Source organism: Eleginops maclovinus, chromosome 2, assembly GCF_036324505.1.
Source record: "Eleginops maclovinus isolate JMC-PN-2008 ecotype Puerto Natales chromosome 2, JC_Emac_rtc_rv5, whole genome shotgun sequence".
Taxonomy (NCBI): domain Eukaryota; kingdom Metazoa; phylum Chordata; class Actinopteri; order Perciformes; family Eleginopidae; genus Eleginops; species Eleginops maclovinus.
Window position 1 is genome coordinate 10869209 of NC_086350.1, and position 13635 is coordinate 10882843.

The 13635-nt window shown below is 39.3% G+C and overlaps 3 protein-coding genes across 8 annotated transcripts; 2 read left to right on the forward strand and 1 right to left on the reverse strand.

The window, feature by feature from the left end:
* The first annotated feature begins 345 nt into the window (after window positions 1-345).
* Window positions 346-2095, forward strand: tmem258 (transmembrane protein 258). Its single transcript, XM_063875580.1, has 4 exons — window positions 346-481; window positions 802-911; window positions 1712-1840; window positions 1942-2095. Exons 1-3 carry the CDS (start codon window positions 479-481, stop codon window positions 1836-1838), a joined length of 240 nt encoding a protein of 79 aa, XP_063731650.1. The 5' UTR covers window positions 346-478; the 3' UTR covers window positions 1839-1840; window positions 1942-2095.
* A 296-nt stretch (window positions 2096-2391) lies between these two features.
* tmem138 (transmembrane protein 138) lies at window positions 2392-5823 on the reverse strand. 4 transcript variants are annotated; one of them, XM_063875552.1, is made up of 5 exons: window positions 5701-5823; window positions 4417-4947; window positions 3650-3821; window positions 3426-3501; window positions 2392-3332 (listed from the first exon to the last, which is right to left on the reverse strand). In XM_063875552.1, the coding sequence occupies exons 2-5, from the start codon at window positions 4542-4544 to the stop codon at window positions 3220-3222; spliced, it is 489 nt and encodes a 162-aa protein (XP_063731622.1). In that variant the 5' UTR covers window positions 4545-4947; window positions 5701-5823; the 3' UTR covers window positions 2392-3219. The 4 variants fall into 4 exon arrangements, with proteins under 4 accessions (XP_063731622.1, XP_063731613.1, XP_063731639.1 ...); XM_063875543.1 differs by lacking the exon at window positions 5701-5823 and adding an exon at window positions 5444-5593; XM_063875569.1 differs by lacking the exon at window positions 5701-5823 and adding an exon at window positions 5539-5590.
* A 37-nt stretch (window positions 5824-5860) lies between these two features.
* cracr2b (calcium release activated channel regulator 2B) lies at window positions 5861-13547 on the forward strand. Of its 3 annotated transcripts, none has more exons than XM_063874768.1 (18): window positions 5861-5929; window positions 7611-7991; window positions 8067-8178; window positions 8347-8494; window positions 8753-8899; window positions 8984-9074; window positions 9161-9256; window positions 9339-9526; window positions 9897-9968; window positions 10145-10199; window positions 11205-11284; window positions 11378-11498; window positions 11905-12031; window positions 12136-12217; window positions 12304-12418; window positions 12625-12732; window positions 12864-12940; window positions 13323-13547. In XM_063874768.1, exons 2-18 carry the CDS (start codon window positions 7734-7736, stop codon window positions 13405-13407), a joined length of 1962 nt encoding a protein of 653 aa, XP_063730838.1. In that variant the 5' UTR covers window positions 5861-5929; window positions 7611-7733; the 3' UTR covers window positions 13408-13547. The 3 variants fall into 3 exon arrangements, with proteins under 3 accessions (XP_063730838.1, XP_063730848.1, XP_063730859.1); XM_063874778.1 differs by lacking the exon at window positions 5861-5929 and adding an exon at window positions 5955-7311; XM_063874789.1 differs by lacking the exon at window positions 5861-5929 and adding an exon at window positions 5955-7311 and having other exon boundaries at window positions 7633-7991.
* The last annotated feature ends 88 nt before the right edge of the window (window positions 13548-13635 follow it).

Consider the following 13635-nt stretch of genomic DNA (forward strand, 5'->3'; position numbering starts at 1 on the left):
TTTTAATTACATTACAACTACATTTGCCTTTCAGACGACGGACTGCTGATAAGCCACCTATATGTGGCCGAGTTGTCTCAAAGTAGTTTCTTACATTTGATAGCTATATTTACGCCTGTTTTCTTGATAGTGTCATATAGGATTATGTTTCCCAATGATATGTAATACCAAAATGTGTAACTACGTAGAACACAATTGATTACATAGCGGGGGTTTTTCTTTTTGATCCAAATGTTTTTCATAAATTAATGATTTAATTTGTATAACTTCTATGCAGTGTCTCAAATAAAGCTTAATCACTACATATGGGGGAAATGCATCTGCAGGCTCCAGCCAGCCTGAGAAGCTCAACTGAGGGGTAAAAGAAACCCCTTTAAGCTAACGTCAACTATACGTCACGCAAAAACCAGGAAGTGATAGTCAGTACGTGGCCTTATCATCTTGGACCATAGAAACAGGAGCTCCTCTGCAAAGCAAAATGGTAAAATAACTTTAAAATATCCAGTTTATTGACTTACTGTATGTATTATGCAATGGTAAGCGGTTTGTCTTTATACGACTTTCATAATTTACCGGTAAATAATTCGTGTTCTGTGTGATTGTATGCTTTGCGTAGCTAACGTCACACATAGGCAAAGTAGCAACATTAGCTTCTCATGTCAAATCATGCATGAATACGTTTTTCAAAACTGTTTAAACACTATTGACGTGGTGCATTATGATAGGCATTAAAGGTTTGTGTTTGCGGGATATGTTGTTTGTGTAACCTGCTTGTATCTAACCTTTTCTCTGTGGCTGCAGGAACTCGAGGCTATGACCAGATACACCAGCCCGGTGAACCCGGCTGTGTTTCCCCACCTCACCGTGGTCCTGCTGGCCATCGGGATGTTCTTCACCGCCTGGTTCTTCGTGTATCCTTCCACTACTAATTCTACAAAACACTGTGAATGGGCTACTGGAGAATCTACCTGCAGTAACACTGTACAAGTTTAGGAACATATCAGTGCCTGTTGTAGACCATATTACTTCAAGCTGAATCACTGGCTCTGGTTTGCCATTCCTATGGAGCACAAAAAGCTCATCATACATGTATTTTTTTCTTTAAACTCTTTCAGCATACATTTGATTCAATCAAATAATAATAATAGACTATGATAAAACAACAAACCCAAGCAGTCAGATGCTCACATATACTTTAAACAAAAACTCCCAATGTAGCTGTAATTATTTGGTAGAGAAAATACCTTCACTGTCCTCCAGTTTATAAAGAAATTGTTGTCTTAATTAACACAAAAATGTCATTGCATTCAGAGTCCAATTTCTTGATAGGAGATTGAGACTTAGCTTTTACATCATGATGCAGTAAAGTAATTTTCAAACCTAAGAGACCAAAAAAAATCCACAATTGGAACTAAGGAAATTGAAAGTCAACTGGTGTTATTATAGTTTGTTTACATCTTTAATGTTAAAACAGGACCTTGTCTGAATTGTATTCAGCTTTTGCACATTTTTCATTGCTTTAATTTTTTTTAACAGTGATTTTATGTAAAGGTCACTAAAGCATTGAGAACAGTAACCATAGTAAACAATAATGCAACATAAGACATTGCATATTAAGCTAAGCCGCAGGAGGTGTTAGCCTTGGCAAAGAAATCAGAACTTTGCTGTTGGTTGTTCTTTTTTTATGAGCTGGCCCTTAACTTCTCATCAGTTACGAGGTAACGTCAACAAAATACACCAGGGACGTCTACAAAGAGCTGCTGATCTCCCTAGTGGCTTCACTTTTTATGGGCTTTGGAGTGCTGTTCTTACTACTCTGGGTTGGCATCTATGTATAAAGGTACATTTCAAATCTTATTAAAGTCTAGTAGTTTTATTATTTCTATAAATCACTGAAACAGATTTGTACAAGTTAACTTTTTTTCCTCTCATTTCCTCCAGTTTTGTGTGAACGACCTGAAAGAAAATGACACATTCCATTGGAACGAAGGACATCACTCATCACACAAGCTGGATTAAATTGGACTGCACTGACAACATAATAGGATCATATGGACTCTGGTTTTCTTGTCACTAGTAAAGGGGATTTGTACAACTTTGGTGTCCTTCTTTGTTCAGCATGAATTGCTAAAATGGATCATATAGATTTTAACAAATGTATAATGCATGTTATCAATTCTTATTTAGATGAGACCTGAAGTTCAATGGAACTGTTGTTTTCAAGCGATTAGACGGTTATTTTGACACCTTGAAGACTATTTATGGTGTTTCACTATGGTGTATAAAACCCTCAATCCCTGATTAATCTTTGTGTTAAAAATAGGTCAGTCTTCACCTTGTCTACAGGTCAACACTGACTCTAGTGAAGAAAGGATTACACCAGGATTAGAGAAGGATTATTTATTAAAAACAGCGGGGCACGGTTCAAACATTCCCACCCACAGAAGAATGAGTTCACTTTAACATTGGCTTATTCAAATGACATTAACCATGTAAACGGCACATATTAACCTTAGATAAGGCCAAAAAAAACAACAATTTTCTTTCTTTGCAGAGGGAATAACAAAACTATGATGTTAATGTTTTATTGTTACATTAGTACAAATCAAAACAAACTTGCCATTTGCAAACACTGAAATCTGAACAATGTTCTTTCAATGCGTTTCATGCTGTCTACAACTGTATTGATTTACAAAGGCCACATAGATTAACAGACACAATCCTGGTTAATACAATACCACTACAGTTGGCTTACCTGCCACTGTAAGCTTTTTGACCAACTGCTTACCAGGCTTTGAAGTGCCAGTAAACAAACGGCTTGAGACTTCGCTGTAAAAATAGTCCAAAATTTGGAATGGCTGATGATGATGCTTGGTGTTATAATGTCATAAGGGCCGTCCATCTGAGGTCCTTTTAAAGGAATACCTCACCCCCAATATGATAACCTTAAATTATCGAAGAAAACTTTTCTCTGGGGCCTCTAAGGGGAAATAAATGGGGAGTCCTTTAACCAAATTCTGAAAAAAGTCTAAAGATGGACAACCCAGCATGTAGATTTGTCAACAGCTGTTAAATTTGGCCCTATTTTCTTGTGTATCAGTTCAACTTTCAGAAATGTTAAATCCAAGTAATATGGATTGATTCATAGATATACAAATAACACAAAAAGATTTTCCTTAAAAAGTTTTCCTTAAAGTCTTTCTCAAAACTGTCTCTTCTTCACTGACGAGTTCTAGCGAAGATGTTTCGCAGCCACAGAGAGTCCTCATACAACCTCGGGTCACCCATATACTCTGCTGTGCGTTTGTATAAGTAGTAATACAACACTGCCGCTGTTGACAGAAAAAAGGTACAGTTACTCAACTAATGCAAAAAAACGATTAGTTGCAATGGAAAATTATCCTTTGAATGAAGACATCCCTTACCTGTTCTCTGGAACACAAAAAGAGCCTGAAGACCATCAGTCCAAATAAATCGGTTTGACTGAAACCATCTGAGGTTCTAAAACAAGAAAATATTATAAGGAGCCGTTTCAAAAGTATCCAACGTTACTCTGATAAAAGATTGGTTACTTAAATTTTTTGTTATGATTTTGAGTTTGCTTGAGTAAGTTGAAATGTAGGTTTTGGGTTGGTGTAACAAAGCTTACCAGCACCCAGCAGTGGAAGCAGATGCTGAGCGTCAGGTAAAGAGCAGAGAGTATCAGCAGCCCTCTGAACCTTTCCAGCAGCAGGGAAACCAGGCCCACCTGGAACACGTAGGTGTTGAACAGCATCAGCAGAATGATGATCACGTTGAACAAGATGGCGATGTCCTGCATGCTGTAGACACAGATGTTACTGCTTAATTTGTATTCATGGTTTCTGATAGTGAGCCATGTGTAAACAAACTACAGTTGTATCCCAGAGAAGTATAATATGCTAGACTTATGTTATCAGGTTTCTAAACAAAGGTCTTGACAAAGCTTCAATCACTGGCCAGGATGTTTTGTTACGACACAGTAATGGTTAGTCTAGAAGTTACTGCAAGAATAAAAGATGAGTCTTTTCTTTTTACAACCTCAATGATGAACCACAAAAAGTGACAAGATTTTCTATAAGTAAAGCAACAAAACGTGTGAGCATCTCAATAATATAAATCTCTGGCTAACTGATATTTTACTCACTTTGGGGGATACATCTCAAATATATTCTATTTTCAGCCTTAAACATATTATGTTTTAGTCCATCTACCCCAAATAAAAACCACAACCAACTTTATGGAAACATTCCAATTTAAAATATTAGACTTAAAAGATACTTAATGATTGATAGTTATATGACTTAGACATACTGTTACTAAAAAGAAAATCAATTAGCTGGAATTCATGTTTGTGACTTAAAGACGGATAAATCAAAAATTAGTTCAGTGACTTACATGAAAAGCACAAGTTGGATGACTGGTGCCCCCCTCAGGAGTTCGCTGAAGGAGTTGACGAAGAGGTCATAGGCCAACAGTGTCAACTGGATCAGCAGCACCAGTGAGAAGTTACCAGTCTGCAGCATCCTCAGGGACTGGTCTTGCAAAGCACCAAGCCTCACAGTCTATTCACCTCCTTGATTTCTTTAGGCTTGCAAAACTGAGGTTCTTGATGGTGACACAAGTCTATTCAGATCCATCCTCTACATACTTGAGTTCAGAAAAACTGCAGAGGTCTAGACTACAGCAGGCAGAAAGTACTCACAGGACAACACGTCCATTCACATAGTCAAAATACTTATATTTTCTATTGTTTTAGATAATCTCCACTCCAGTTTTTCCTTCCATTCCTAAACATGCTGTTTGTTGTCCTCAGGGGGAAACTGTCTTGGTGATGATTGAATGCAGTCCACGATACCAGATTAGATATTTTCATATGATGCATGTTGACATCCTTGATCTGGAAAGTGTCCTCAACTGATGCATTTCCTGAAGAGAAGAACATTGAAATTTAGAGACAAAAGAGATTTCTTTGTATGGTATGGAAGAAGAAGCATTGTGCCGTGGCCATCTCCAGTGCAGTCCAGACAGCTAAATTAGCAGTAAATCTGACCGTGAATGGTAAACACACACAGACTGTTACACAAACAAGCATGGAAAGGCCAGCCATAGGATTACAGATCAATGTTTCCTACGCGGACACCACTCTTTTTTAGTTGTTGACACCCTCCCTTTCTCTTCATCTACTCTACCAACGACGGTAGCCTAAGGTTACTTATAGTGCCAGCTGTAGATAATCCTGGAGACGCATAATATAGATACTTAACTGTTTCACAACCAAAACAAATCACTGTATTTTAGCACACCTCGGGTTTTAACTTCGAGTAACTCCCTCCAGACACGTTTTGCTTCGTTACCATCACAACACTAGGTCTGCTCATTGTTTTATAGACCAGCTTCTGTGTACAACAAGACGCCCACTTACCGGAATAACGTATGAAGAATAAAGGAAGTCACATGAAGCTAAGAAGAAACATTAAAACGCTCATATTCTACTTGTTTGCAGACAATGGTACCCACTCTGAGCCTCAACTGCTGCTTTTCAGCGGCAACGTATGTATTTCCGTAACTTCCATGGTAACGCTCCTTCTTACCGTAATAACAAAGATATAGGTTCAAGACTTTTTCAGACGACGGTACAGTAATAGAGATTACAGTATGTTTTGAGTTACTTTTACTTACTTGTTTTTCCTAAAGATTTTAAAAGAAGCTGCTGTCTGAAAGATTAAACAATGAATTAACATTCACCAGAAAAGTGTGGGCATTCAATCCGCGTGCTACTCCACACAGTACGGTAAACTCTCATCACAAACGGTGCTCACTGCCACCCAGCGGCTAACGTCAGTACGTAAAGTGACTGCAACACTAAACTGATCAAAGGTAGTGGCCATCAGCGTCTAGTTCACTACAGGTGAGTAACCACTAAGTTTCTAGAACTTCTCCTAAATGTATAATAATGATAATGTTATTTAGAAATATTAATGCGTCTGTGGTCACTTTTCCCTATGGTGTGTTAACAACCGACTAACAGTTGTGTGGGGTTCTTTTCTTCTTTAATTATAAATGTGCATTACTACACTATCTTGGGTTTAGTTACCTTAGCTAGCTAAAAGGCGCGTGTAAGCGGTTTATTTTACTGTAAGTTGCCAAGCTGAATTTTACACAAACTTTTTGGTACAGTCGCTAATCTAAGCATTTACCAAATATTGGCTAGTGAATATGGACGTTGTGTTCTATCAGAGCTGTCAGTATTTTCAAACATATGTTCTAAAAAGTTAAACCGAGTGTCGTCTTGTGTTGACATCTATCACAGAAAATGGTACACCTTTGACTGACAGTTTTGTAGCCGATGACATGTTGTAAACTTTGTAAATTCACTTTCCCCCAGAAGTGGTGAAAGCTACACGGTGCTTGATTTACCAACGTAGTGTGTTAAGTTTGTGCATTTATCTGACCTTTGGCGTGGCTGTTGGTTTACTGACATACAACATCCACAGCATAATGTTTGCACAAGTGTCTTATCTGGGATCCTAGCATATCTTTATGTCAGAAAGAAGTTTTGATCTGTCTAGATCATCAGCAAAATGCTTTAAGAGTAGCCCGTGCATATTCTTAGATATTGGAAGGAGAGGAACTGACCATTTAACATTAACTTAACACTAATTGTTTTCAACTCTCTTCTAAATAAACCATGTATGATTTATGCTTCCTGTGTTGTAGCAATGTCATCTAAACGGAAGACAGATTATGTGCAATCTTGTGTCCATCATAAATTACTGTGTTTTGAGTGTTAGTGGAGATACTTAGGCACATTTTCAGTGTAGTTCTCAAGAGTAACATTTGTATACAATTGTGGTATTTCAGACAATGCAAACAAACTGCAAATGTTTTATTTGCATCTCCTCTCCCCTGGTAATCATCCCTCCCCTTCGAGTACACAGAAACCCTCCTCACATGACACCATCCTGTTTTTTTTACCATCACACATCCTGGTACACATCGGCACTTTTAGCAGTGGCATCACCATCAAACATTTTTTTAAACATGCCTCCTCTTAATAAAAAGTCTGGGACACTGCTTGTGCTGCGTAAAGCTAGGGATTTAAGTTTTACCTTGCCTAGAATATTAACAATTTGTATAGAATTGTAAACTAACTTTCCTTCATGTCCTTCAAACAGTTGAAAGGTTGTCTAAAGTGTAGACATGCCTGACACCTCATCACAGCAGCTGTAAAATATGTGTACAGTCACAGCGTTGTTTTGCACCTTGTGTTTGACAAGGGAGGACCTGTAGGTAAGCTTCCCACAATATCTTGCAGCACAGAGAGAGAAGATACAGAGTGTCTTTTTGTTCCCTCTGGTTAATAAGTGAAGGTCTCTGATTAGGCCTCAGACTGTTAATATTTATAAATAAATAGATTTAATTAATCTCATTAGGGCTTATGTTCTTTTTGTTAAACCAAAGTTTATATTTCACTATCCAAGAAAAGTATGCAATCCTCTCATTTCACCAGATAATGGATCGTATTTCTTCAGTATTTCTGAGGACAAATTGTTGTTTTAATTGATTGTTTGTCATGTTTCACAATAAAGCTCTACTCCTCATGACTCCAAGGAAAACCAACAGAGGAATTCCCCAAATGATACACTAAAAAGTCAACATAACACTCCAACGCACTCCAACTCCCCACCTTCACTTGTCGGCCTCGGTGCAGAATGTCTAAATGGCTGAATGATGGGGAGGTACTGGTGGGTCAAGGCAGTGGGGAGGCAGTAGCCGTTAGCCCCAGACCCCGAGGCCTACCACCTGGGAGCACCAGACCGGGCCGGGGTGCACGCAGTCCGCTGACTTCCCCAAGATCCAGAGAGGCGGTGCCATTAAGCCCGCTGGCAGAGACCAGGTGCAAGGCCAAGGAGCTGTTTGTGCTGTGTGACAAGGAGGGGAAAGGGTTCATCACACAGCGGGATATGCAGGTGAGCAGCTGATGTGGTGGAAGATCAAAATGTAGGTTGATTGGAGAGTCCTGAACTTTCTTTGTCTGTATTCAGAGGCTACAAGGGGAGTTGCCTCTGTCCCCCGAACAGCTGGAGACCGTTTTTGAGAGTCTGGACAGAGAGAGCAATGGATTCCTTACTCCTGTTGAGTTTAACACAGGATTTGGTGAGTAGATCTGCAACCATAAGTTTACTTTCTAACTTAGTCAATCAGCAGAAAAAGAGTCACTTTCATAGATGAGTGAGGGATTTGAGAACTTTGTACTCCATGACGTCCATGGGATAAGCCAATATTTATTCACAAATCCTCTTTGCCCTTCTCTGTCTGCTGCAGGTGAGTTTGTGGGGCTGGATGATACGACTGAGCTGAGTCAAGACGAAACAGAAGCAGACACAGAGCAGGTGGACTGGTCCCAGGACCCCTCTGCAGTCAGACTGGTTAACATACTGACGGAGTTGGGCGCTGACAAAGTCTTTAAAGAGTAAGATCATTGTCATAAAGTCAATTCTGTTTAGTTTCTTTTAGACTTTACACTTGCATGAGTTGTAAACTACCTACAGAGGAGCACCATTTAAACTCAATTTAGATGAATAATGTAAACTATAGCCTTCAAAATAACCACAGAGTTCATTTAAATACTGAACCGTACTATTCAGACCCTGCTCCTTTTACGCTGTTAGTGATTGGTGTTGTGCTGTTAAGTCCTTAGCCGCTCTAGCAGTTGTGTCTTGTGTGTCAGTCAGCAGGAGCTCTCGTTTGTGTGGTGTGAACTTCAGAGAGAACGACCGGAGCTGCTGAGCGTCCTGGAGGGCGTCCTGATCTACGCAGTGTCCTACCTGCAGGACTCCATCAGAGAGAGAGACAGTCTTGAACAAGCTCTACGCAGGTACACACTTCCTCCCTCTGAATAAACAACTCATTATGCCCCATCCAACTGTGGGTAAAAATCATTCATCTGTTTCTGTGTAAGACGGGAGATTGAACATGACCAGGTTGTTCAGTCCATATATGAAGAAATGGAAAACCAGATCAAGGAGGAGAGAGAGAAACACCTGGCTCAGGTACATGTGCTATATAGTTCACCCTTTGTGCCAATTACATATGTGTTCACCATAAAGGCATTAAAGGAATTTCTTGTGAAATAAAGGACAGTATTGGAAAGAAGCAGAGAGGGCAAGAACTTAAGGAGGAGCTGAAGATGCGGGAGCAGGAGTTGGAGAATACACTGACCAAACAGAAAGAGGTAAGTGTCAAAACAGTACTAAAGTTTTCCTAAAGAGTTTTATTTTAATGAGTTAATCACCAGGACCTGTGTTTGTCCTAAGCTGGAGACCAGAATCCGGCAGCTGAACTGTGAACAGGTAAACATCAAGGAGCAGAACCAGCAGCTGCGGAGCCTCAACGTGCAGCTGCAGGAGCAGGTGGAGAGCAGCAAGGAGCAGCTGCAGCTGGCCCTGGGTCAGCTCAACGTGCTGCAGCTCAGCACTGCACAGGAACAAGTGGCCAAACAGAGGTGAGGGATGTCAAAATAAAACAAAAACTGTTCCTATTTTTTTCATCTAATAAAGTAGTTTCTTCTTTTGTTTTGGTTGAAAAAGAAATAAACGTAGCTGCTGAACATAGTCATTGGTAGAAAAATGTTGCTCATTGTTCTTTAGAAAGAAGTCTTTTAGTTGGGGACTATGTTATGTTGTATATTAACAGACATTGGTATTTACTGGTAGTAAGACGTGTTTATGGGATCAACATGGATTAAACTACATTAAAATGTTCAAGTATATCAGGTTTGGTCAAAATAGGCATTACTGAAAAGGAACAGTTTAGTGTTTAACGGGATTTGTCGACAATACATTTTTAACAATCTCTCGATTTCTCCAACGTAGAAACGTATTGAAAGTGTCGAGGAACATGCAGACAGAGAAGGATAGTCTTTTCAAACAGCTGGAGCTGCTGAGGTAAGTCTAAATAACCACTGCTTGAATCAAGTTACTATGTGGTGAAGGTAAATTACATTTCTCCACTCAGTGTCTCAGTGAATTTAGTCTGTAAAGCAGCTTGTGATTAGTTAACCCACTTTTAAACAGTAACAGGTTTGATCTTTGTTTGAATTGATTTACTCTCTTTGTGTCAGGGACATGAACAAAAGGCTGCGAGATGAGAAAGACGCCCAGCAGACTCAGAAGAGGGTTAGTCACAGGCGCTCTGTCCTTCCTCCTCTGCCTCTAACGTATTACCTCAATGAAGACCTTTGTACCCCGTGGACACAGCAGATTTATCCAACATAAGCTAAGTCTGTGAATGGCTTCATGCTTTATTTCATCCTCTGGACAATGAATATTTTTATGGGCAGCTGTTATTGTTGGTTATTCATTGAACGTTTGTTCAGTGAGCCTGTTTGGGATTTTGGGATGTCAGCACTTTTTTTTTGCGAAGGTAGTCAATGGAGTGCAGGGTTATTTTGAAAAGACATTTATGCTATCTGTGCCAATTTAAAGAAAAAGTCCTTTGAATGTTTATTATTGACGCCTTACGTAGTACTATTTATGAGGTGAACAAATATGGGTCAGTATTTACCAAACTACCAAGCCTTATCACATTCAAAGAGTGATCATTATAAAGGTTCCCTTTACAAATTACATTGTTGCCAAACCTGTTATTTGTAAACTATTTTTTTGGGGGGGGTAGATTTTAACTTCAAATAATCTATTTTGATCAAAGTTTCTGAACAAATTATTCATATGTTGTTTGACTGTGTATAGACCGGTATGTACTGTATCATAAACCAATGCCATTTATAGCCTAAGCTAACTTGCAATGTCCATCTCTAAATGATTGGGATGGATGACAGCGAGATCATTTACAGATAATACAAAATATTAACTCAAGAAACCATATAACCATTACACAACAAACACCTGCTGTTTATATCTTGTATTTTTGTCTTGTCAAATAGTTTATAATCCAACAAGTGTATTCGTGGTTGATGATGATGATGTTAAACTTCTGTGCAGCAGAATAAACGTCACTGTTGGACTGAACTCTTGCTTTCTAAACAACTGCCTTTGTGAAACAATAAGTATTCCTTCACAGAAAACAGCGTTACTTAATATTCATGGAAACAAATCTTTAAAATTACACAAACCTTAATGCTTCTCATTTCTTCTGCCTTACTTTTCACGAAATACCTTTAGAGTCCAAATGTCACAAAGCCTTTGCAGAAGCGAGGGTCAGTCATAGGTAACTACTTACTGCAAGACAAGCCATTGAAAAGGTTTGTATGACCAACCGCACCGACATCACATTTATCATATTTGCATTAATGCTAGGCAGCAACTAATTGTATGTGTATTCATTGATTCTGAAGACAGCTGAGCTCATCCGATGAGCTGGAGCAGGAAAAAGAGACGGAAGTGACAAATTCATCCAAGAGACACCAACCGTCATGTAGAGTCAGGTGTGAAAATGTTGAGCAGGTGCAAACTCAGGTAGGGAACATTAAAAATACACATACATTCATCAATAATGCATCAATTTATAACACATTTATAGCTCGGAGAGAGCCTTTTATTGATAAAAAATGATAGCCAGAGGCTTTTTATAATCTGCACAGCATTGATGGAGCTTACATTAAATATTAAATCTTTTTTTATTTCTATTGCATGTCTGTCCGGCCTGGGAGAGGGATCCCTCCTCTGTTCCTCTCGCCGAGGTTTCTTCCATTTTTTTCCCAGTTAATTGTGGGGTTTCTTTGGGATATTTTTCTTTGGCTGCTGGACAAAGGGTGTCCTAAAGCCCCCTGGGTCAATGTGGTATTGCGCTATATAAAAAAATATGCATTCTCTTAAATGCAAAGAAAAAAAGATAGTCTGGCCTTTTTTACCTGAATTTTAGAGCACAATTGTCAGTCCTCAGCGAGCGTTCAAGGTGGTATTCCTTGGTAACTCAGGGGTGGGTAAAAGCTCCCTCATCCAGCACTACTGCACAGGACACTTCTATAGTCAAATGAGCGCTACTGTAGGTAAGCTTTTATTTTATTTTCTCTCTTTCACAATGGCTAATGTGCTCCAGAGTATATACTGTATCTGTGAAGCTTATGACACCCTGGGTCATTGTTGCTTCCAGGTATAGATTTCCAGATGAAGACTTTGTCTCTGGGCTCCACCACCGTCACCCTGCAGCTGTGGGACACTGCAGGACAGGAGAGGTCAGAGTGTGTTTTCATCTGCTTTTTTGTGGCCTTGTCTTGCCTTGTGTTTTATTTCCTTTTTCCTTTCAACAATGTGTGTTCAGGTTTAGCAGCATCACTGAGCAGTACTACCGTAAAGCTGACGGTATCCTTGCAATGTATGATGTGTCTCAACCCGCCTCCTTCACCGCTGTGAGAGGGTGGATGGACTCTGTGAAGGTGAGCAGGTGGAGAAAAACATGCAAAAACAGTTTTGGATACATTTGCATACACATGCAGGTGATAGGCAATACAAACATCTCCAGAGAAACATGTGTCTCCATTTTATTGGAGTATTCTGGGTTATTTAAATGTTATGTTTGTGTAGATATTAACCATTGATGTATTTATGCTTAAGTTTAAAGTTTGTTGTGTGTCTCTCTCAGGAGAAGATGTGTGAAGGCGCTGTTCTGATGCTGCTGGGGAACAAGCTGGACCTGGCGGACAGTCAGAGCAGAAGAGTGACGACAGCCGAGGGGCAGAGACTAGCTGAGGTAAGGCACATTTGAATATTCAAACTACTTTCTGCAGTGATTTATTCACAATGACACCGCTAATCCCTGAACATTATCCTGGAAATAAACCTGACTTGTTTTTTGTTTTTTTTACTTCCTGGATTATACAGCAGCACCAGGCTCTGTTTTACGAGTGCAGTGCTAAAAGTGGATGTAACATGGAGGAGCTGATGACTCATCTGGCTAGGTATGGCATCTTGTTTCTTTGCTGTGGGACATCCACATCTAGAGCCTGCAAAATGTTCCTTGCTGCTGTGTTTGCATTTTGTTGGTACACTTAAGCGTAACAAATCCTTATAATTGATCAACTGGAATGAGAAATATATTTGTTGCTGATTAATCTTTTCAGTTACTGTTTTAGCACTTTTTAAAAAATATATTTGACTATAATGGATATAAAGGGGATGTAGCTGATAAAACTGGGATCTGAGTGTAGTATAACTCCTTATTATAATCATAGACCTGACATGGAGCAATGCAACAGGATCAGTGTGAACTATAAACCCATTTTTATTCTCAAATGTTGCGGTTTCTGCTGCACAATGACCCCCTAACTTTCTTCATTTTAGGACGTTGGTCTCCCAGCTTGATCGAAAATGTGAAGATGCGGTTTTACTGACTCAAGAAACGACTACAAAAGGCTGCTGTTCATAAACGGATGACAAAAGGTGATTTAAAAAGATTCTGTGGTCACTTGAATCCTTTTAAGACACAAACAGCGACATTATCTGTGAACAAGTTTACATTACAGTATCCGTATTTATAATCCATCCAATAAAACACATTTTTGATAACTCCTTTGTTGTGTCAGTCGTTTTTTAAGAACATCTTTCAAACTACACAATTGTATTAGAGCTCATATGCGTGAGAATCCAGCTGGGG